This window comes from Alnus glutinosa, chromosome 6 (assembly GCF_958979055.1).
Source record: "Alnus glutinosa chromosome 6, dhAlnGlut1.1, whole genome shotgun sequence".
NCBI lineage: Eukaryota > Viridiplantae > Streptophyta > Magnoliopsida > Fagales > Betulaceae > Alnus > Alnus glutinosa.
Genome location: NC_084891.1, coordinates 25,285,554 through 25,307,636, shown reverse-complemented (window position 1 = coordinate 25,307,636; position 22,083 = coordinate 25,285,554). Strand labels below are relative to the sequence as shown.

The window sequence follows — 22,083 nt, the reverse complement described above, 5'->3', positions numbered from 1 at the left end:
TAACACTTATTTAAATAATTTTTTTTTAAAAAAAAAAAAAAGAAAAAGAAAAAGAAAGAGAGAAGCTCCCTAAAACACACATGAGCAAACACACACCAATATTTCAAAAAGCAACATGCAATTTCTTGTAACCACAATATTATAGAAACAAGATAACTAGATAAGTAACCATGTTTAAGGACTGCTTCAAATCCGAAAATGCTAACCAGGTGGTGGATTGAATTGCTGAGACCGACTCCATTGTCAAAGAATCTTTTCTCACATACCAAAGGCTCATGCCTCATTGCAAGAGTTTGCATAAAGAAGAGTTGTACTAAAAAAAAAAAAAAAATGATTAACATCTACTAAAGCTCTTTCTATGTACGACCACAATTTCATCTTTATTTTTACATTATACTTTATGTTCATTTGAATCGGAGAGCATCCGTTTTCATATGATTAAGGTTATTAATAGTTATTTTTCAGTGATTGTGAGTGGTTATTAATTAGTGGTTAATAAATATCCTGTTTATACACCCTCTATTTTACACTTATTTATCAAATTTATTTTACATCGTGTTATATTTTTAGTTAATGATATATGAAACCAATTAAAACACATCACGTTGGTGAATGCAAATTAAAATGAGTGTGAAGAGTAACATTACTATTTTAGTATTATAAATGAGAATATCATATCACATCTTTTTAAATTATGAGATTTTTTTTTTATAAAAAAAAAAAAATTAAAATAAGAGAACAATTAAGTATGATTCTCTAAAAAAAATAATGCTTGAAATCACATTTTTATTTTATTATTATTATTATTATTATTATTATTTATTATGCTTGCAAGCACTACCAATCCATCTTTGGATCAAACTTGTTAAGAAAAAAAAATTAAGGTAGATCAACAATTTTTCATTAGCATTTTAAAATGTACGGTTTGAAAATATGATTTTTAAATACGCAGTTAAATGCTTTGCAAAATCGTAATTCGATATTTAAAATCGAAATTTAGGCTCTTAAATTGTGTATTTTTTTTAAAAAAAAGTATCAATTTAAAAATACAAATTATTTACATTTATTTATTTTTATATCGTAACTTTTAAAAAGCATAATTCCAAATTCATTTTGGGGGTTTAGGTTTAAAGTTGCATTTTTTTAATGTATGAAATCGGAGCGCGCGTCAAACCCACCTGTAAATAGAAATGACAAATTGTAGTGGGATAAAAGGGTGTTTGTCGTATTATCAAAAAGAAATGTTAATACTTAAATATGTACATTTTTTTTTTTTTTTTTTATATATATATTATTTATACAATTTTTTTATAAATTAATTATTAGATTTATTGAACCCATAAATATCTTCATGTAAACATTGATGTAGAAAAGAGATGCATCGTACAAAGAAAAGAATCATTTCTCATTTTCTCTTACCGAAAACAATCCAAAGGCGCAGCCCAGTGTAAAAGGGGTTAGAATAAAGCATTTGTCAAGTAAACTGTAAACAGGAGCTCCTTGCGCTCCAAGTATCGTGTTGGTTAATTTATCTTCAATCCTCCATATCTCCTGTTGAAGCTGGTTTGTTAGATCTTTCTCTTTCTCTTTCTCTGCTTCTCTACGTGGTGGGGTTTCCAATGGAGGACAAGGAGAAGAAGAAGGTGAAGAACTATCCGTCTCTGCCTTCCAACTACGTCACGCTCGCTCAGCTCCAGGAACGATGGCTCAAAGAGAAAGAGCGGAAGCAGAGAGATAAGGAAGAAGAAGAAGAACGGAAACGAAAGCTTCAGCTACAGAAAAAGCTCGAGGAAGAAGAACAGAAGCGAAAGCTTGGACCTCGGGGTCTTGAAGGAAGGAGTGGCATCAATTACGAGCCGGGGGGTCGGAATCGGAAACCAAATTGTTCACGAAATAGCCGTGCGGTGGAGGTGAGCCCTGCGAAGCCCGAGGAATTGGAGGTTGTAGCGGTGGTTGTTGATACGGTGAATGTGAGTGCTGAGCAGGAGCAAAAGAGCGAGGAATCGAAGGAGGAGAAGAAAAAGAAGAAAAAGAAGATAAAAAACAGGAAGGAGTCCTGGAGTAGGAAGAAGGGAATGAAACCTAGGCAAGAGGAGGAGGAAGAGGAGAAGGAGGAGGTGATGGACGGTATGGCACTGGCGCCGCGCGTGATTACGGAGAAGGAGAATGCTCTGGCGAAAAGGAACCTTAAATCGAAGGGAACGAGGAGTGAATTCAGGCCGATAAGTGACGGTGAATCGAAGGGAATGAGGAGTGAATTCAAGCAGAAGAGAAAGAGTGGGGATCGGACGGCTGAGATTCAACGGAGAGTTGGGGATTTATTGATAAACAGTGGGATAGAAAGAGTAAATGTTCGGGAAGAGGAGAAGGAGGAGGCGACGGACGGTATGGCACAGGCGCCGGGCGTGATCACCGAGAAGGAGAATGCTCCGGCGAAAAGGGACGGTGAATCGAAGGGAACGAGGAGTGAATTCAGGCCGAAAATGGACGGTGAATCGAAGGTAACGACGAATGAATTCAGGCGGAGGAGAAAGAGTGGGAATCGGACGGCGGAGATTCAACGGAGAGTTTGGGATTTATCGATAAACAGTGGGATAGAAAGAGTAAATGTTAGGGTGGAGGAGGAAGAGGAGAAGAAGGAGGTGACGGAAGGTATGGCACAGGCGCAGCGCCTGATCACCGAGAAGGAGAATGCTCCGGTGAAAAGGGACGGTGAATCGAAGGAAACGAGGAGTGGATTCAGGCCGACGAGAAAGAGTGAGGATTTATTGATAAACAGTGGGATAGAAAGAGTAAATGTTCGGGAAGAGGAGGAGGAAGAGGAGAAGAAGGAGGTGACGGACAGTATGGCACAGGCGCCGCGCGTGATCACCGAGAAGGAGAATGCTCGGGTGAAAAGGGATGGTGAATCGAAGGGAAAGAGGAGTGAATTCAGGCAGAGGAGAGAGAGTGGGGATTGGACGGCGGAGATTCAACAGAGAGTTGGGGATTTGTCGATAAACAGTGGGATAGAAAGAGTAAATGTTAGAGTGGCGAGGCTGAACACGGGTGTTAATCGCGGTAACAGGGAGTACAGGGGTCATGGGCGATTTGGTGGTCACCGGGAAGTACGGCAGCAAACCGGTGTTGGAATGGTTTGGGTGAGGAAAGGAGAGCTTCCTGATGATAATGCTGGTGGGGTTCAGAGCTCCAAGTAATTGGAGTAGTTGGAAATGCTTTGCGGCTTTGTGCAGTGGTGCTGAGTCTGGTGAGACTAAGAACTTGTTTCCTTGCTTTCAATATGCGTGAAAATGAAAATGAAGAAATATCAACAATGCCTTTTTTCTGTTTTGACTATGAATCATTAGAATCTGAGTAGCATAATACTTATTTGAGAATATATTTGTTTATTTGGTTGTTTGTTGTTATGATGCGCTGGGGCCTGGAAACACAAACAATACTTGATTTACATTTATGAAGAGGTGATGCTTTGAACTATGTGTTTAGCATGGTGATGGCACTGATGGGGTTCTTTGAATTATCTAGTGGTAGTACAACTTGAGGAACAGAAGGAGAAATAATTGCTTAATGTTATGGTTTAAGAAGATAATCAACAAGCATATAAATGTAGCTGCAACTTTGTATGCTGCACCAACAAAACACCCATCATGTGAGTGTCATTTACGTAGTGGTTGTCTTAAATGAAAGGCTGATAAATGATAATGTTTCTTTCCATGAGCACAGGCTATTGGATAATTGCATTGTCTGGAAACAGAAATGTTTATTTATTTTTTTCTAAACGACAGAATTGCTTTTACCGATATCAAATCATTAACATTATTTCTTCAAGCCACAGATATTTTAAATAATCATGTTTCTTTTTTCATGACAGAGTTGCTTTTACTTTTATAAATCATTAACATTCTTTCTTTCTTCAAGGTGCAGCTATTGTTTATAATCATATGCTAACCCAGAAATAAAGCAATGTGAGGTTTAGGAAGTTTATTGCATTCCAAGGCATTCTTAGAGGAAAATTGTTTGATCTAATTTTGGTACTTTATGTATTTAATTCGATAGAGATATTATGATCTTGGAAACCATATTACTTTAGTTTGGATTGTTATGATGGTAGTAAGTTGATGAAAATTGACGGTGGTTTCATTATATGTTGAGAAAGCATATTAAATGCACCATATTCTGAAGTTTGTGTAGTTGTTCCTAAATCAAATTATATGGTACTCTAGATTATGCAAGGTAGCTAATCATATATTATCAAAGTGGTCAAGCAACATTATCTTAACAAAATATTTTAAAAAGCATGTAATTTTAAACATGACTAAAAAAATGAACAGCACAAAATGTGAAGAAGTAATTTGTAGGGTTTTTAAACATAAATGTGTCTGCATATGATGCATTTGATTTGAAGGGTACAAATCTATAGGAATTATAGAATTTGATCTTTGGGGATGATTAACGACGGGAATTGCAGGACACTAGGATGCATGTTTACTGGGAGTTGAAAGAATTTTGTAGGAAAATTTGAGGCTCATTGAGGTACATGTGTAGAATATGTGGGCTTTTGTGTGTTGTTCCCTTTTGTCTTTTGATTACACCATTTGATTGGATAAGGTGGGGGCTGGACTGGATGATAGTTGGAAATATTCATTCACAATGGTACATTATGAATCTGCTATATGTGTTTCTGATAAAAAGTTTTTCAGCAACTATATTTGTAGGATGTGCATGAGAGTTGTTACATGAAGTTCTCTGAGGTGTGGGACTGAAATGAATAAAGTTATTTTGGGTCATAGGCCAGCAACTAGTTAGTCATGTAAGTGGGACTCATAGGTTCTGAGGCAAGTGTGAGACAGTGTTTTGAAAAATGAAACGTGTTAGCTCTTTAATTTTGAGTTTAGTGAGAGCTTAGAATTTAGAAATGTAGGAAACGCAATTGGCTTATTAGTGGTTCATGCTAATCGTACGGGAAAGACTTCGTTGGTGATTGGAGTACATATTCATTGGTTTTAATAAGAGTTTATTATTATTGATGATCTTGACTTGTTATTTTCAGAGCTTAAAGAATGTTTATGTCTTGCACTAAAATCTTAATGAAATAATTTAGAAGTTGTAAGACAGATCATAGTTTTTGGGGAGTGTTAAAGACACAGCATAGTTCTTGATTAGAGTATTAGTGAATAACATCACATGACATGCACACAGATTCCGTTTGTACATATTGCCCATAATTGGTCATACCTGACTTCAAAGAAATTTTGCTTTGATTTTGAGTTCACATTATTAAGGTCTCATAAACAAACAACTTATTTCAAGAAGTTGAAAGTTACTAATAAAATTCATGGACTATGGGATCGAAGATATATACAAAAATTGGTACTTGCATAGATTTAGAAGTAGCAATAGGATAGAGATTTCTGCGCTGCAAGCTCAATGTGTGTTTGAATGGGTGGCCTGGATGTCCTGCATTTGAGCTTAAGAGAGTCCATAAAAACCCTTGGGTTCTCTGAGGCCTCTCCTAAATTCTGCAAGATACTCTTTTCTCTTCAAGAATGTCAACCTGAAGTACCTTATAGAAAGAAGAGAGCAGAGTGAGAGGTGATCAATAAATTGAATAGAAAGTTGTAAAAGCTTATGACATATGTGGAATACAGAGGGGATTTTAAGTAATACCAACAGCAGCTAAATAATTAGTGGGGCATACAATTAACTCGAGAAAAAGCAAAAAGACCATGTGGCTAACATAGGGCTTGAAGGATAGCTACATCACCCCTCACTGACTGTAACTGTATCAGACCCATCTACTTCTCCTGAGGCTTGCAAAAGAGAGTTATGGTGGCTGAGAGGTGGCCCAGTTAAATTTTTTTTACCTTACTGGTAGTAAAAAAATAATCCGAGGGTGTGTTATTTTCTGGTTTGCACACTGATTAAGCCCATCTTTTTACGGTGGCATGATTTTAGAAGTGATTCCAACCCCTTCTTAAGCCATTAATATTGATACTTATGGAAAAAAGTTAAATATCAATATTCTATAGAATTACTATGTTAGCTTTGGACTTGGACTAAAGCTTAAAAACTACTAGAACTTTAGAATCTTTGTATATATGCCACATTTCTTATCTGCAGGGAGAAATTTTGAGCTTAAACTGACATAGCATTTTTTTTTTAAAGCTTAAAGTGAAATAGAACCCTTGTTTCCCTTTTGTTTTTTCCTTATCCTTATCTACAAAAGAGAAATAGCATTTCTGTTAGTCTGGAATCGTGAGTATTTTCAACAGTAAGCAAAAGCAAAAGTTGTCCAAAGATCAATGTAAAACATGATCTATTATTAGCAACAAATTATACTGTCCCCTGAATTTGTACTGCGTTAAACGTGAAACAATTTTATGCTGTAGCTACCCGTTTACATGGTTTCCTTCTGGAAAAGAAATTATATTTCTCGTGAAAGAATATCACCTTGGAAAATTAGGTTAGTGTGGCATAAACTCAATAACTTTGATGATGAATGATATTTTATTTCATTGCTTACTCCGTGTGCTTCAATCAGCTGATTAAAATGTGGAAAAGAAACTTCAGAATCTCTACAACTTCCTCATACTCTTCTGGTTATTCAGATTAATTATCAATCGAAACCTTTAGTTTGACATCTTCAACGCAGGTTTGATAGAAGTGGCTGGCAAAGGGGATTGGATACCGTGCGAAGTTATATATTGATACACACCGAAACAAGAGATTGGAAGAGAAAGGGAAGAAAGAAATATATTTTGTATAGTGGAAGTTGCTACTTTGCATTTTCTGATCTTACTATTCCTATATCCAGGCATTCCATTTCTCAGTGGCCATTTGATTTCTTTGATCAATGTTTGTGAGGCACTGTGCTGTGCAACAACAATATGAATTTACCTTTCTCTGGTGAAAAACTTCCTGTCGCTCCGGCGGAAGATCTCTGGGTAAACTGTTCACTTATGAATTCCCATTACACTTGGTTACTTTTTGGGAAAGAGCTGTCCTTTTGCTTCAATTCATATTCTGAATCTGCTTTCTGATCACCATCAAGTAGCTTATGGGGTTTGATTCTGTCTCAAGTTTTGCTATGCAATAGCTTCTGCAGTATTTCTTTCCTTGCCTCAGCTGTAAGCCCTTCTTGGCTTCTTCTAGATGGGCCATTGAGCTCCTTTAAGCCTGTGTGACTGTGTCCACGGTCATTATTACAAGGAACAGGACCCTTTTCATTTCCAATTATATGGATAATATTTATTTTATGATTAATATTTAAAATTAGTACATTTAATAGTATATATGAAATTAATATTGATACTTTTTTAAAAAAAATTATATAATATTACATTATGTACACGGTTAAATACACAAATTTTAAATCTTGATTCTGAAATAAATACTTGTCTCTCAAGTCTTGCTAATATAGGCAATTATTGCAAATCAATACCATGTAATAATAACCGGTAACTAATAAATATGCCATCATTATTGTCGGGTATTATTTTGTTGCAATCAACCTGATTTTGTAATCGCTTAAGAAAGAAGAAGAAAAAAAAAACTGATTATGTAATCTTTTTTGTCCTCAAGTTATTCATGACGAGTCACAATGGAGTTATCCTTGGAAATTTAGGAAATCTATAAGATTTTGATTTGACGTATTTTGTTTTTTTTGTTTTTATTTTGAAAAAATTGATTTTCTTTTTAGTGATAAATTTTGATACCATGATATAAATTTACCTAACAGATGAATCTTTTGTGATTTTTATGTTTTGATTTATGTGATGGGTATCAGCTCATGTGATAAAGATGGAACAAAACAAAAGATATTCTCATTACCATTTGATTCGGCCACTCGATCATACTTAGATTAAGAGAAATGATTTTTACGTTTTGATTTATGTGATGAGTATCAGCTCATGTGATAAAGATGGAACAAAACAAAAGATATTATCATTACCATTTGATTCTGCCACTCAATCTACTTAGAGCAAGAGAAATGATTGTTGCACAACTTTCGTATAATTTTTGTAAAATTCTAACAACTTTTTTTTATGATCAACCATTAGATTTGTGGGTCTTAAATATCCAATAGTTGATCTTACAAAAAGTTGTTAAAGTTGTACGAAAGTTGTGCAATAAGTATTACTCTAAATATTTAGGTGGTAAAAGCCATAAATATTGGTCTGACAAAATCCTAATCATTTATTTTTTAAAATTATTGTCAGAATTTAATGAATTCTAAGTGATAGAATATTCTAGAAATTCTCAAGAATGTTGACCCAAAGTTCAGAGGGTAGGCCGCGTTTGGCAACCCTCTCCCCTCCCCCTTCTCTTATTTTCACTTCTCTAAAAAAAAACCAACTTCAAACATTCTTAACTTTTTTTTACTTTTTATATTACATCAATAATTTTTATTATTATTTAAATAAAAAAAAACTCACTACAATACAAATTTTTTCCACTTTTCTATATAATTTATTTATTTATTTATTTTTATTTTTATTTTTATTTTTTTTTATATATATATCATATTAGTCACTTTGTACAACTACCTAAAAAAAATAAAAAATTCCCCTCATACTTGAGGGGATGGGGTTACCGGACAAACAACAAAGAATGTATTGGTCCATTGAGGGGATGGGGTTACCGGACAAACAACAAAGAATGTATTGGTCCATTTTGGACATGAAGTTCTTCTTGTGTTCTCTTAAAATTTTGTGATTTTAAAAATTATTATTAAATTTGTGATAAATTATTGTTAAATTTTAATGGGATTTGATTCCTGCACTACACCATCACAACAAGTGCACAACAATCCCTCACATGAAGGTGGGCCTCAGTGTGTGGGACTCACCCTTATGTGAGGGGTTGTTGTGCACTTGTTGTGTTGGTGTTATAAATCTAACATTTTCTAATTTTAATTCGATAATAATTTTAAAAATCACATCAGTTTTTGGTGATTAAAAAAAGACATGAAGTGACATTTAAAATTTCTAGTTATTTATATTATACTACGGAAGTGGAAGAATTATGTTTTCAGTGACGTGAGAAGCAGAATGCTAAATAGCATATATCTCCGCACCCTTTTGATACATGACCTGTTTGATCGTGGCAGCAAATCGGGGATTGAAGGAAATAAGCATATGGGAATCATCGTGATTAATGATAATTTACCTTTTTTTTTTTTTTTTTTTTTGAGAGAGAAATGATAATTTACACCTAGCAGCAAAGACAAGGATTTTTATGCCAAAATGATGTGATCAGTCATTAAGGGAAATAAATCAATGAATTAATTTTTGCAACGGTTCTAACAACTAGCTAGAAGGTGGATTGGTGGTCGGGAAAATAATCAAGTTTTGTGCAAGTAGGATAAATGTAAAAGATTGCCTCTCGAAAAATGAAAAAATGAAAAAAAGAAAAAAGAATTGCCTCAATTGCATCAATATATCGAATCTATCACTCCATTATGAGTATGATCACTCTACTTAATTCTGATTATTATTCTGATCATAATTAAAATGGTGATTTAATTATATAACATCTACAAATATATATGTAACGGTCGACTCCATCAGAATGAAGAACGTTGGTGGTTGGCACAGTTTTTATCAGCTTTCCTTCCTCTATAAACCTTTTCCGCTTGCTTCTCATTTCCTTTGTACGTGACAATCTGTCAAAGAGACAATGGCTCAAGCTGGTGGCAGCAACGGTGGCAATAATGGCGGTGGCAACAAAAAGCCAGAGGAGGTGCAACCACACCCAGTGAAGGAGCAGCTACCTGGCATTCAGTATTGCATCAACAGTCCTCCTCCATGGCGTCTGTGCTCTTTCTCATCATTCTCATATCATTTTCTTATATTAAGCATCTACTGCTTTTCTTTTTCCTTTTTTCCATCATATATTTCCGTTTCTTTTGATCCTTCCATTCGTTTGTTTTAACTCCCAGCAGAAATTTTACATGAGCCTTTTTAAGGCCGTGTTTCGTTCTCTGGAAGAACGAAAGAAGAGAGAGAATAATGTAATACTGCCTGACTGATATGCAAATTAGTATAGTTTTTTCAGAGGCTGCTTTCTTTGTGGAGGAAAATCAGATCCTGAAATTATAGCAGAAAGTTTGTGTTATCATGTTTTTGTCTGCTAGCCCAGCTCAGATTCTGGACAGTAGCCTCGCCAAAAAATCCGAAGGAACAAATAAAGGAGAGGATGCAAGTTGCTTCATTTAAGTTCTTGAATTTGGATCTGAGATTTTATAGCGATGTCCCAATATTGAAGTTCATTGATTTTTGTTCATGATCATGTTATGTTTACCCTTTTACATATCTTTCACTTTCCTCCTTTATTGATTTCATTATACTGATTCTCATATCAATTAGATTTACCCATAAAAAAAATACATCTGCAATATCCATAGTATTTTTGTTTTTGTGGTAACTCAAGTAAAAAAGAATTGGATGATAGGAAGGACTTATATTTCTATCATAATGCAGCGGAAGCTGTTGTGTTGGGATTCCAGCATTATGTTTTGACTCTTGGCATTACCACTTTGATTCCAAGTCTCATTGTTCCTCAAATGGGAGGTGATGATGTAAGGATTAGGCTACAATTCTTTTTCTTTTTCTTTTTTTCTTGATTAATTTGTCTACTTATAGGATTTGAGTGAGGTGTTTTATTGTCACAGGCTGAGAAGGCAAGAGTGATACAGACCTTACTTTTCGTTTCAGGATTTAACACACTCTTGCAGTCTTTATTTGGGACCCGACTCCCAGCTGTAGTTGCTGGTTCATACTCATACGTTATACCCACAACTTCAATTGTACTAGCACGCAGATATCAGGGACTTGAAGATCCTCATGAGGTGATATATCTCTATGCATTTCTTTGGCCATTCTGTATTTCTATTTATTTATTTGTAATTTTGGTTATCCCTTTGCCTTATGGGTGATTTTCAGAGGTTCATAGAGACTATGAGAGGGATACAAGGTGCTCTAATTGTTACTTCAGGTTTCCAGATGCTTATGGGGTTTCTAGGCATTTGGAGGAATGCTGTAAGGTATGTTATCCATGGTTGAAAGTGTCTTGAATGGCACTCCCTTTGGCAGGATCAACCAATTCGGAACTTAACTTGAAAGCCATATTATGACCTGGGCGTTTTTGGGATGTCCCCTAATAACCAATGAATGTCAAGTGCTTTTACTTGTGTGAATCTTATTTCAATGGGAACTTGATGAGTCGATCCGCCTACACGTGGGAGTTACTCCACTTATTGCTTGACATAAATAGATGGTGAATTCGTCTCTGTATTTTGTTGAACTTTTTTGTAGCTCGATAGATAATTTCATAAGCCAGGTCTTGTTAATTAGTTTACTTTCAAATAATATGTTAGCTATTTCCTGATCATGGAATTCTTTAACTGCTGGATTAGGTTTCTTAGCCCTCTTTCGGTTGTTCCATATGTAACTTTTACGGGTTTTGGGCTTTATCATCTCGGTTTCCCCATGGTAAAGATTCCTAAACCTTTCATCTTTGCCCCAAGTTAATGTTGAGAAGAAGCATTGGTTTCTTTGTTTGACTTGCAAAACTTTTCCTGTTTTTGTTGTTTTCCTCTGTTGTAGCTGGCAAAATGTGTTGAAGTTGGGTTTCCAGGGTTACTTGTTATGGTTTTCATCTCACAGGCAAGTTACTTAATTGACCAAATAATTAAAAGTGGTAGATGTGCTTTATGTATATTATCTGTAATATGTAATTTTTTTATTTTTTTTCAATTCTGGCGTCCGTTTATGATTTTGCAGTATCTTCCTCAATTGCTGAAACCAGAGAGGCCAATATGGGATCGATTTGCAGTGCTTTTCTCAGTTGGAATTGCATGGTTATATGCACAACTTCTCACTTCAAGTGGTGTGTACAACAACAAACCTGCAAAGACTGAGATTAGTTGCCGCACAGATCGTACTGGACTCTTCACTGCAGCTCCATGGTGAGATTTTTCAAACCACCTAATAAAGTGTTAAGCTTTCTTTTTCATCTTGAAACCACAGAACTCTCTCTTCTTAATTTGAATTAGTGCAAACGATGCCACATATATGGTTGTTATATGAGACAGGACATTGTGGTGTTATCTTCTTCTTATTCTCTCTCATATATATTCAATGCCCTTATTCAAAGCTCTTCAGGGTGTGAATTCTCCCAGTTATTTGGGAAGTCCATAAATTGTTCAGAGAACTTGGCCTATATTTTTCACGTTCCTGCATAGAATTTGGACTACATTGTTATATATGTTGTGTCATTACCTGCAGGATATATATTCCTTATCCGTTTCAATGGGGAAGCCCCACATTTCATGCCGGAGAAGCTTTTGCAATGATGTCCGCTTCTTTTGTTTCACTTTTTGAGGTTCACCTCTTAACAACAGCGATTTCATGTATTTCTTGTTTATTGGCTAGCTATTCTGTCACCACCTTATCCACAAATAAATAAATAAAATTCTGCCTCCAATTTCTCTGATTTATTTCTGGGAGCGAAATTAGTATGCAGCTAGTAGTTTTACCAGATTTTCATCACTCTGAAATCAGAGAAAAAGAAAGACAAAACAAAAAAATCTCTCACTTTCAGCATTGTTTCCCTTTTATTTGCAGTCTACTGGTACATTTTTTGCAACAGCAAGATATGGCAGCGCCACACCTGTGCCGCCTTCTGTCATTAGCCGTGGAGCTGGCTGGCTGGTATGTGTTTATGTGGCATCTCGTTACATACTGAGATTCTTTTCCTCATTTTAGACCAAAGATTTACTGCTTCATAACTTGGGAAATTTGTTTGATTTTCAGGGAATAGGAGTTTTGCTCAATGGCATGTTTGGCTCTGTTACTGGCGCTTCTGCATCAGTGTACTTATGAAGTTCAAACATTTTCTGAAGTTCTTTCCTACACAAACTGTTACTTGTTATGTATCCTTACTATGTTTTGCTTCATTTATAGGGAAAATGCTGGTCTATTGGCATTGACAAGAGTTGGAAGTCGAAGAGTCATCCAAATATCAGCAGGGTTCATGCTTTTCTTCTCTGTATTTGGTATGCTATCTCTACCAACTTGATCAGTTCATGCTTATTGCATTATATTTGGTATTTTCTTTTAATCGTTTCTAATGTGGGTAACCTTATGTCCTTCACTAGGAAAATTTGGAGCAATTTTTGCTTCTATACCGCTACCAATTGTAGCAGCTCTGTACTGTGTGTTCTTCGGCTATGTTTGTATGTATATCTATTTCAGATTTCACTTCCCCATGATCAGGCCATCATGCTCAATGCTTTTTTCCCTGCCAACACAAAATGAATCTTAACGTCAGTTAATCTCGTCGACTGCAGCTTCTGCCGGTCTTGGTTTTCTCCAATTCTGTAACCTGAACAGTTTCAGAACCAAATTTATATTGGGATTTTCTTTCTTCATGGGCATTTCAGTGCCACAATACTTCAGAGAATATTATCATGGAGGTTTGAGGTCTGGGCTCGTTCGCACCAGCTCTGGATGGGTGAGAATCTTGAACAACAAAACTGGTGTTATTCAACATCTGTGTTAATGTTTCCACCATTATAACATTTTACATAATTTTTGTTCAATAACATGCAGTTTGATGATATAGTGATTGTCATCTTCATGTCCCACACAACGGTGGCTGCAATTGTTGCTTTGATTTTGGATTGCTCGCTCTCTCGTGAAACTGACAGCAGTAGAAAAGACAGTGGCTTGAATTGGTGGGAGAAGTTCAGTATATACAGTTCAGATGTTAGGAATGATGAATTCTATGGGCTACCATGCCGGCTGAATAACCTTTTCCCTGCCCTTTAAGCCTATGAAAGAATGTCCGCCTGCAACTATTACTGCTTCAGTTCAGGTCTTCCACTCATCACCATCAAAGAGGGAAACGAAATTTTTACTTCGTTGTGTAGTTAATATACCATCTTTATAAAGCTTTCATAACAGTTTGCTTGTTAAATTTTTTTTTTTTTTGTTCCTATAGAAAAAATAATTAAAATTGCAATATCAATTACAAAGCAACTATAAACGTCTAAAAGCAAATAAAAAGTAACAAATAAATTCACCAGGTCTAATAGTCAAATTCATCAAACATGGCTCAGAAATGAAGTGTTGGAGGGATCTGCAGATCTTATTGAAATTGTTGGGGTATCTTGTCTCTATAAGTGCAACAGTTTAATTGTTCACCAGAAGGCATGGTGCTGTAGTCGAGTTCTTTAGGGAAAAATAAAAATAATCAGAAGTAATTTTGCTATTCTGAGCTACAGTTTCGTATACAAAGGCCTACAACATATCCAAATAGGCAGTAATACACACATACAATTGATTATCTTCTATGGTATCAGAGCTTCAAATCGACTGACGTTGTTTGATCCAATGGCTACATCTTCTGCCTCATCATCCTCCACCCAAACTTCTTCTTCATCAATCATCATCACCTAACTCTACTATCACCACGCCTCTCCACAACATTACTCACCGTACGTATCAATCTCAAGTTAACCCGAAAAACATTACACCATACATCAATGCGTGCAAACAATAGTGAAGAATGTTGTTAAGTGTCCGCATATGGATAGATACACAACAATCAATTCAGAATCTACAGAACTAAGTAGCTAATTCAATCTCTAAGGCATTATGCATAGGTCCAGAATTGGGTTTCTCAAGAGTGTTTGTCCATGATGATGAAGTATCGGAATCCTCATGGGTTCCATTATGTAGGTTCAGAGTTGGTGTAGGAGATACCAATTGTTCAAAAGGAAAAGGTGGCGGAGGAGTATCCATGCTTCTCTCCAACATCTTCACCACAGTGCTCATAAGAGGTCTGTCTTCTGGTGAATATTGAACGCACCACAGAGCCACCATTGCCATCCTCTCTGCCTTCTCTCTGTTCTTCTCCTCAATCCCGCAAAGCGACACCATAACGGCCAATTCATTATTCGCAAACATGTCCCATGTCCATCTTGGAAGCCATTGTCGTGACTCGTTTTGATTATCATCAAATTTCTTCTCCTCCCTACAATTTCAAACAGCAGCATTCCAAAGCTGTAAACATCGCACTTGAGAGTCACGGGATAAGGCTTCCATAGCTCCGGGGCAGCATATCCCGGTGTCCCTCTGCGGTTTGTTAGTAGTAAGTGACTGCTTCCTCTATTGCAAAGCTTCGCTAGCCCAAAATCCGCGACTTTCGGATTCCAATTTTTGTCAAGAAGTACATTCGCTGGCTTTATGTCGTAGTGAATGATTCTTTCTTGGCATTCCTCATGCAGATAAGCTATTCCTTTTGCCGTTCCAATTGCGATGTCATGAAGCTTCTCCCACTCCATCTCTTGGTCGTTACTGCTGAACAAGAACCGGTCTAGGGATCCATTCTCCATGCACTCGTAAACAAGTGCTCTTATCGTAGGGTCGAAGCAGAAGCCATAGAGTCTGACTAAGTTGAAATGGTAAGTTCTTCCCATGGTGCTAACTTCTGCCATGAACTGCTCTTCAACTTGCTTATTCAACTCACCATTAAGCACTTTGACAGCCACTTGCGCTCCATTTGGGAATTGCCCTTTGAAGACTACACCAAAACCACCTGAACCCAATATGGTGGAGTAATTTTCTGTGAATTCTGCAAGTTGCTCGGGAGAGAACCTGATGGGCTTCTCTCTTGCCATGTTGCTGAGGAATCTCTCCATCGTTGCATGCTCAACTTGTGAGTCCCGAAGTACGGGGACGGGGAGAGGAGATGTTTCTGCTTTTTCAATGTCAATGGATGATGGATGTGGATTTGAAGCTTTATCGGTGTCTCCGGTGGCTATCCTGGTATAACTTGGAATTGCAGTTCCTGCCTTTTTCAAGCAATCAATTATGGCATATGCAATGGCTACAATTGCAGCGACCATTACCAGACCTGAAACTGAAAAATGGAGGAAAAGATGATTAAATTATGCCTACAAGAGATGTCCCTTAATAAGGATTCAAACATTTCTAGCAACTTACCAAGTGAACCTAGTATTGCCAATTTCATGGTGGAATCAAACCCTTTACTGACACTTTCGAAGTTCTTATCAAAACCGTCATTGCCATTCTGAGAGCTCATCTCTTTTCTTGGTAAGAAGCTCTTGAACCAAATTCACAAGAAGATCAGATGAATATGATTACCAAGAAGGCAAGCATAAAGTATATGTATTCAGGATGGACTTTGACTAGAGTCTAGATCGAAATCCCCTTAATTTAGACGCGTTTTCTTGACAGAGCTCTTGCAAAAAGGGAAATTTCTGACCAAAAATATGAAGAAGCCTACCACACGTTTCTTGATGGAACGTTCTGCGGGAAGTTTCCAAGCAAAAACCATGACTTGAAACCATGACTTTGTCAAATTAAAACTGGAGTTTTCCGTCAAGCCCATGAGTCGACCAGTCAAAATATGTTACTTGTTTGCTTTCTTCCAAGTAATTTATTCTGCGACTTCGGCTTGGATCCTGTAGGAGAACTCTTTTGGAAGTCAAAATCGGCCTCTAATTAAAATTAAAAAAGAAAAAGAAAAAGAAAATTCAACATTATAACGTAACACCACCCCCCACCTAATAGTTTAACATATCAATATCTAAAATCTATCAATTATAATATTACGTCTATACAATTTTCAATGGCAGCAGTAGAGATAAGCTTTATAAAACATTTGTGAATACAATATTTTGTGAGAGTAACATTTTCACCCTTTTTTAAACATTCTATTGAATCATCGAATTTATTGAATCTCGCCTAAAGCGTCTTGCTGGTATCTCATTCTCATGGACAATATGGGGGTGAAACTGAAACTACGTACATTGCTATGCATCATCATCATCATCATCATCATCTACTCCCCAATTTCTCTCCGGTTTCTATGCAGAAATGGTAATTACTTGGTGTTGCTTTTATGGTTCAATTTTTTTTTTTTTTTTTTTGGAATAGTAACCTTACTATTTACTTTATTAAAGTTTCAACTTTCAGCAAAGCATCTAGTTATGAGGTACTTCAGTCCAAGCCCATTCGGTGCATTTCACTATAGTAAAAGCAAAAAGAATAATCCCAAGGGGGCTCAGTTGATCCCAGATTCGAATCCCCATGGGTGCTACCTCCCTCTTGGGGCCAGCCACCTAGGTTGTGTTGGGAGGGGGGGGTCCTTGTGGGCCTTTGACCATTTGCTCATGATTTAACGCCCAATGTCAGGAGTAGCGTCAGACATTGGGTTAGGAATTAGTCATTGGTTTCCTGGTAAGACAATCACTGCACTTACAAGGTTTGGCTACCACCTTGGTAGGACAATTGTTCAGCAAACGAGGTACATTGCAGTTTATTGCAGTCTATAAGAGGTCAGGGGATACCCTAAAAAAAAAAAAAAAAAAAAAAAAAAAAAAAAAAAGAGCAGAGGAATCTACTTTGGACAATAGGAATCCAATAATTTCCTTACTCAAGTATTAAAGGCAGGCTGAAAAATACAACCTACTTCTGTTTTCAGAGATCCTTTGCTATCCATTCCAAAAATATTGTAATCTACTTTCTGATACGTTCAGAATTTTAGGGCTTACATGGCAGCACACGTGGCAATACCGAATCCCTAAGACAATAGTAAATAAGGAGTATAATCTTCATATATTATTTCTCTAAGTGTTTTAGCTAATAAGGAATGTATTTTCCATTAGTTTATTTCCTTTTTAGTTATTTTTCTACATAATGTAATGACAGCTAAGCCTAATGGTTATGTCTTATGACCTAATTGTCTTATATATAAGTGTAACCCTAATCAATAAAGAAGCATGCTAAATATTATGAAAACTTAGAATCTTTGTTGGTATCTTTGGAGGTTACGGTTCTTTCGAAATAGCCATTGAAAATTACGATTCTATTAAAATAACCTTTATCTATTTTCTTTTATTTCTTTTTATTATTTGATTGCATCACTTTCATAAGCTTTCAAAAATCATGTACACAGACGTTTTCAACGTACTAAGATTTCATTAGTAAACCTAGTTATCTACTTATCTCTGTAAGTATTTGAATATTAGTAATAATCAAATTCAGTTATTTTGAATATCTTATGTTTATTATTGTACAACGATTTTCATGTTTTCCATCTGCATCATTATATTTAGAAATTGAAATTGTTCAATTTGTTTATTCATCACTCATATCTATTCACGTGATACCTCATTTGTTCTCTGTTCTATTATAACTCTTCAAACGAGATGGGTGACTAAATTTTATATATATATATATATAATTTAGTATTCTTCCATTTTTATTTTTTTTTAGGGATAAATACCCCATTGGTACCTGAGTTTTACGTGTTTTTAAATTTAGTACCTCAGTTTTGTTTAGTATCATAGGTGGTACCTGAATTAAGGGTAAAAACCCATTTGGTACTTCTGTTAGATTTTCCGTCCAAATTTTAACGCATCGCCACGTGTCAACCGCTGAGGTTGACACGTGGCACTACATAAAAAAAAATTAAAAATTAAAAATTAAAAAATTTAGAAAATGATTAAAAATAATAAAATTTTAAAAAAAAAAATTAAAAAAAGAAAAAAGAAGAGGGGTGGCTGAGCCACCCCCTTGGCCGGTCTGACCGGTCTGGGGTGGCCGAACCACCCCATAGGGGGTGGTTCGGCCACCCCATAGTTGAAAAAAAAAAAAAAAAAAAAAAATTTTTGAAGGGTTTTGGCCCTAGGCCACGGGGGTGGTTCGGCCACCCCCAGACCGGCCGGACTGAGGGTGGCCAAACCACCCCCGTGGCCCTAGGGGGTGGTTCGGCCACCCCCAAGGGCCAACCCTCAATTTTTTTTTGAAGGGTTTTGGCCCTAGGGGGTGGCCGAACCACCCCCGTGGCCCTAGGGGGTGGTTCGGCCACCCCCAAGGGCCAACCCTCAATTTTTTTTTGAAGGGTTTTGGCCCTTGGGGGTGGCCGAACCACCCCCTAGGGCCACGGGGGTGGTTCGGCCACCCCCATTCCGGCCGGTTTGGGGGTGGCCGAACCACCCCCTATGGGGTGGTTCGGCCACCCCAGACCGGCCAAGGGGGTGGCTCAGCCACCCCTCTTCTTTTTTCTTTTTTTAATTTTTTTTTTAAATTTTATTATTTTTAATCATTTTCTAAATATTTTAATTTTTAATTTTTAATTTTTTTTTATGTAGTGCCACGTGTCAACCTCAGCGGTTGACACGTGGCAAGGCGTTAAAATTTGGACGGAAAATCTAACAGAGGTACCAAATGGGTTTTTACCCTTAATTCAGGTACCACCTATGATACTAAACAAAACTGAGGTACTAAATTTAAAAACACGTAAAACTCAGGTACCAATGGGATATTTATCCCTTTTTTTTAACATTCTCAGTTTATGTGGTATGTTCAATTCACTATTTGGTCAATATTATTATTATTATTTAAAAAAAAAAAATTAAGAGTGAATTGAACATGTCAATATATAGAGAGAGAAGGAAAAGAGTTGTTGGTTTTTACGAATGAGAGTCCATGAGGCACTTGAATTTAAAATAAAAATTAAAATGAGGCACTTGCACTCGGAGTATCTTTTCCAAAGAGGGCTTGTTTATTGAACCAAGCCCAAATAGTTGTACACTCTCATTCTACTCATATCTTATTATTGTTTAAGTGGACCAATAATGTTGTCAAAAAAATTAGGGTTCCATTACACTTTTTCTACTAACTCTTATATTATTGGTCTACCTAGACAATGGTGGGATAGGAGTGGGATGAGAGTGTATAACTAAGCATTTATCCCAAATAAAACACTTTTGAACTAATTTTAGGAAATGCCACTAAAACTATTTCTTTCCTTTTTTTTCTTTTTTTCAATTAGACCAAAAGAAAATGAGGAAAATAAAAATAAAATAAAAAAAACCCAAGCATCAATATTCAATAGACAATTAATTAATGTTACATACTACACCAAGGACGGAGGCATACATTTTAATGTTTGGGGGCCAAATAAATTTTTTTCTTAAGTATGGGTTAAAGTATATATATATAAAGGCAAATTTTAAGTAAATTAAACATAACCCAATTTTGATATTTTTATTATTCCCTTCAAATTAAAAATCAATAAGCAAAAGTGAAAAGAGTTTTTTGGAAAAAAAAAAAAAAAAAAAAAAGTAGAGAAAACTGCCAAAGATTCAGAAAATAAAAAATAAAAAAGGTCTTAGTTTCTGTACTGAAATTGTGAAAATTCAGTTAGATGAATTATGTGCTTTTCGGCCTTTTCGCAAGGTTTTACCTTAATGACATGACTCTTGAAGCTAACATTCTCTTGCTCCTTTTGTTAAAACAGTCCACTCTAACTAACACAATAGCCCACTAACTGTTATACAAAACACACTATATTCTACACAAAACACATTCTGTTAAACGCAATACAAAACAAATTAAATGCATATCTTCTAGATTTTTCTAATGCCATCTAGATATTTTTGCCCATTTTACATTATTTTGCCACACATCTTTAGAAAATCGAGCTTTGTCAGGAGTGTGACTCATCAAATCCACACATGTCTTCTTCCAATGCACTGCTTTACTAAATCCTTCTCATTTACTTTGAACAAAGTCTCTACAACTTTGTAAAACTTCTTCCATTGTTACCTTTTCAGACATGTCCGTTGCTACCCGTGAAATATTAAAGGAAAATTTTTTGACAATAAAGCTATCGATCGTTCCAAATGAGATGAAACCAGTTGAAAAAATGATAAAAGGGAAAGGGCCAAGGGGCTAAGGGGAAAAAAAAATTTATCGCTAAGGGCCAATAGACAAAAAAACCTTAATTTTTTTTACCTTAATTATTATTTTTTTCTTAAGAGTTGAGGGGGGGTCATGGCCCCCATCGCCCCCCCCCCCCCCCCCTCTCAGCCATTGTACTACACTCTCATCTCAAATCTATTTTACTAAACACTACAAAAAAACTACTAATTATAGACGGTTTTTTTTCTAGACGATTTTGGAAACCGTCTTGAATTAAACTTTTACATATGGTTTTTAAAAAACCGTCCATAAACAAATAAATATAGACGGTTTGCTAAAATTGTCCTTAAAAAAACAGACGGTTTGAAGCAAACCGTCCAGAATTAGCAATTTTCATACGGTTTGTTTCAAACCGTCTAGAACCTTATTTCTAAAAAATTTTGCTGCTCTCATCTAGAAACTACTTCACTGCTCTATCTCTCTCTCTCTCTCTCTCTCTCTCTCTCTCTCTCCCTCTCCCTCTTCCCCTTTCTTTGTCAGATCGATCCCGGCCGGCACTTCCTCACCTTCCGGCGACACCCGGACGTACGCCAGCTAACGGCCAGTGCAAAGGTAATTTTTGATTTTTATTTTCTCACTTTTTTGCAATTTTTTTTGCACTTTTTTCATTAGTCTTTGAATCCGGTTAAAAAAAAAAATGAAAAACAATAGTTGATGGCGAGTGAGATGAGAGTTGAATGGAATGTACTATGTAGTATGCAAATGAAAGATTTCTCTTAAACAATTTCCAAGACCTTAGTAGAGCAAGTGAGAAATGTTAAAAAAAATGTTGATATAATAGTCTCAATTAACCTTTTAAACTTTTTTTTTTATTATTATTATTTATTTAACAAAGATTAATCTAAAAATTAGTTAAAATTGTATTAATTGTGAAATAATTTTTTTTTTTTTAAAAAATAAATCTAACATTACTATCAAGCAACCCACTGGCTAGCCAAAACAGCTTTGTCTCACCTGTTAGATCAAGTTTAGACGGAGGAGTGTCGTGTCCTCATCCTATCCAAAGCATTGTTCTAGATGAGCAAGACCTCTCTACTTGATTTATAAAACATCAACTTTTCCAAAAAAAAAAAAAAAAAAGGTGATTTTGTCATAAACCCAAAAGAGGATTCCGATATTTGCCAAAGATAAGTAGATCCCTCTCAGGGACTTGCCTGAAATTCCATATTTGCACGTCCTTCCCCTGTAATTTATGGAATATCAATAATGACCCTCCATCAAACCGCCAGATTGAGTTTGACCGGTTTTTGCCAACGCAAAATTGCCAATTGGGGACGTGTTT

At 36.0% G+C, this 22,083-nt stretch overlaps 2 protein-coding genes and 1 pseudogene across 3 annotated transcripts; 2 read left to right on the top strand and 1 right to left on the bottom strand.

The window, feature by feature from the left end:
• Positions 1–1,386: 1,386 nt before the first annotated feature.
• Positions 1,387–7,272, top strand: LOC133870959 (uncharacterized). Of its 2 annotated transcripts, none has more exons than XM_062308267.1 (2): positions 1,387–3,247; positions 6,653–7,272. In XM_062308267.1, the coding sequence occupies exon 1, from the start codon at positions 1,620–1,622 to the stop codon at positions 3,195–3,197; it is 1,578 nt and encodes a 525-aa protein (XP_062164251.1). In that variant the 5' UTR covers positions 1,387–1,619; the 3' UTR covers positions 3,198–3,247; positions 6,653–7,272. The 2 variants fall into 2 exon arrangements, with proteins under 2 accessions (XP_062164251.1, XP_062164252.1); XM_062308268.1 differs by having other exon boundaries at positions 6,634–7,272.
• A 2,154-nt stretch (positions 7,273–9,426) lies between these two features.
• Positions 9,427–13,980, top strand: LOC133870507 (putative nucleobase-ascorbate transporter 10). Its single transcript, XM_062307666.1, has 14 exons — positions 9,427–9,811; positions 10,482–10,579; positions 10,673–10,849; positions 10,944–11,044; positions 11,417–11,492; positions 11,607–11,666; positions 11,784–11,968; positions 12,288–12,384; positions 12,627–12,713; positions 12,816–12,874; positions 12,966–13,057; positions 13,160–13,237; positions 13,352–13,515; positions 13,614–13,980. Exons 1-14 carry the CDS (start codon positions 9,679–9,681, stop codon positions 13,830–13,832), a joined length of 1,626 nt encoding a protein of 541 aa, XP_062163650.1. The 5' UTR covers positions 9,427–9,678; the 3' UTR covers positions 13,833–13,980.
• A 147-nt stretch (positions 13,981–14,127) lies between these two features.
• Positions 14,128–16,235, bottom strand: LOC133870508 (rust resistance kinase Lr10-like; annotated as a pseudogene).
• Positions 16,236–22,083: the final 5,848 nt, after the last annotated feature.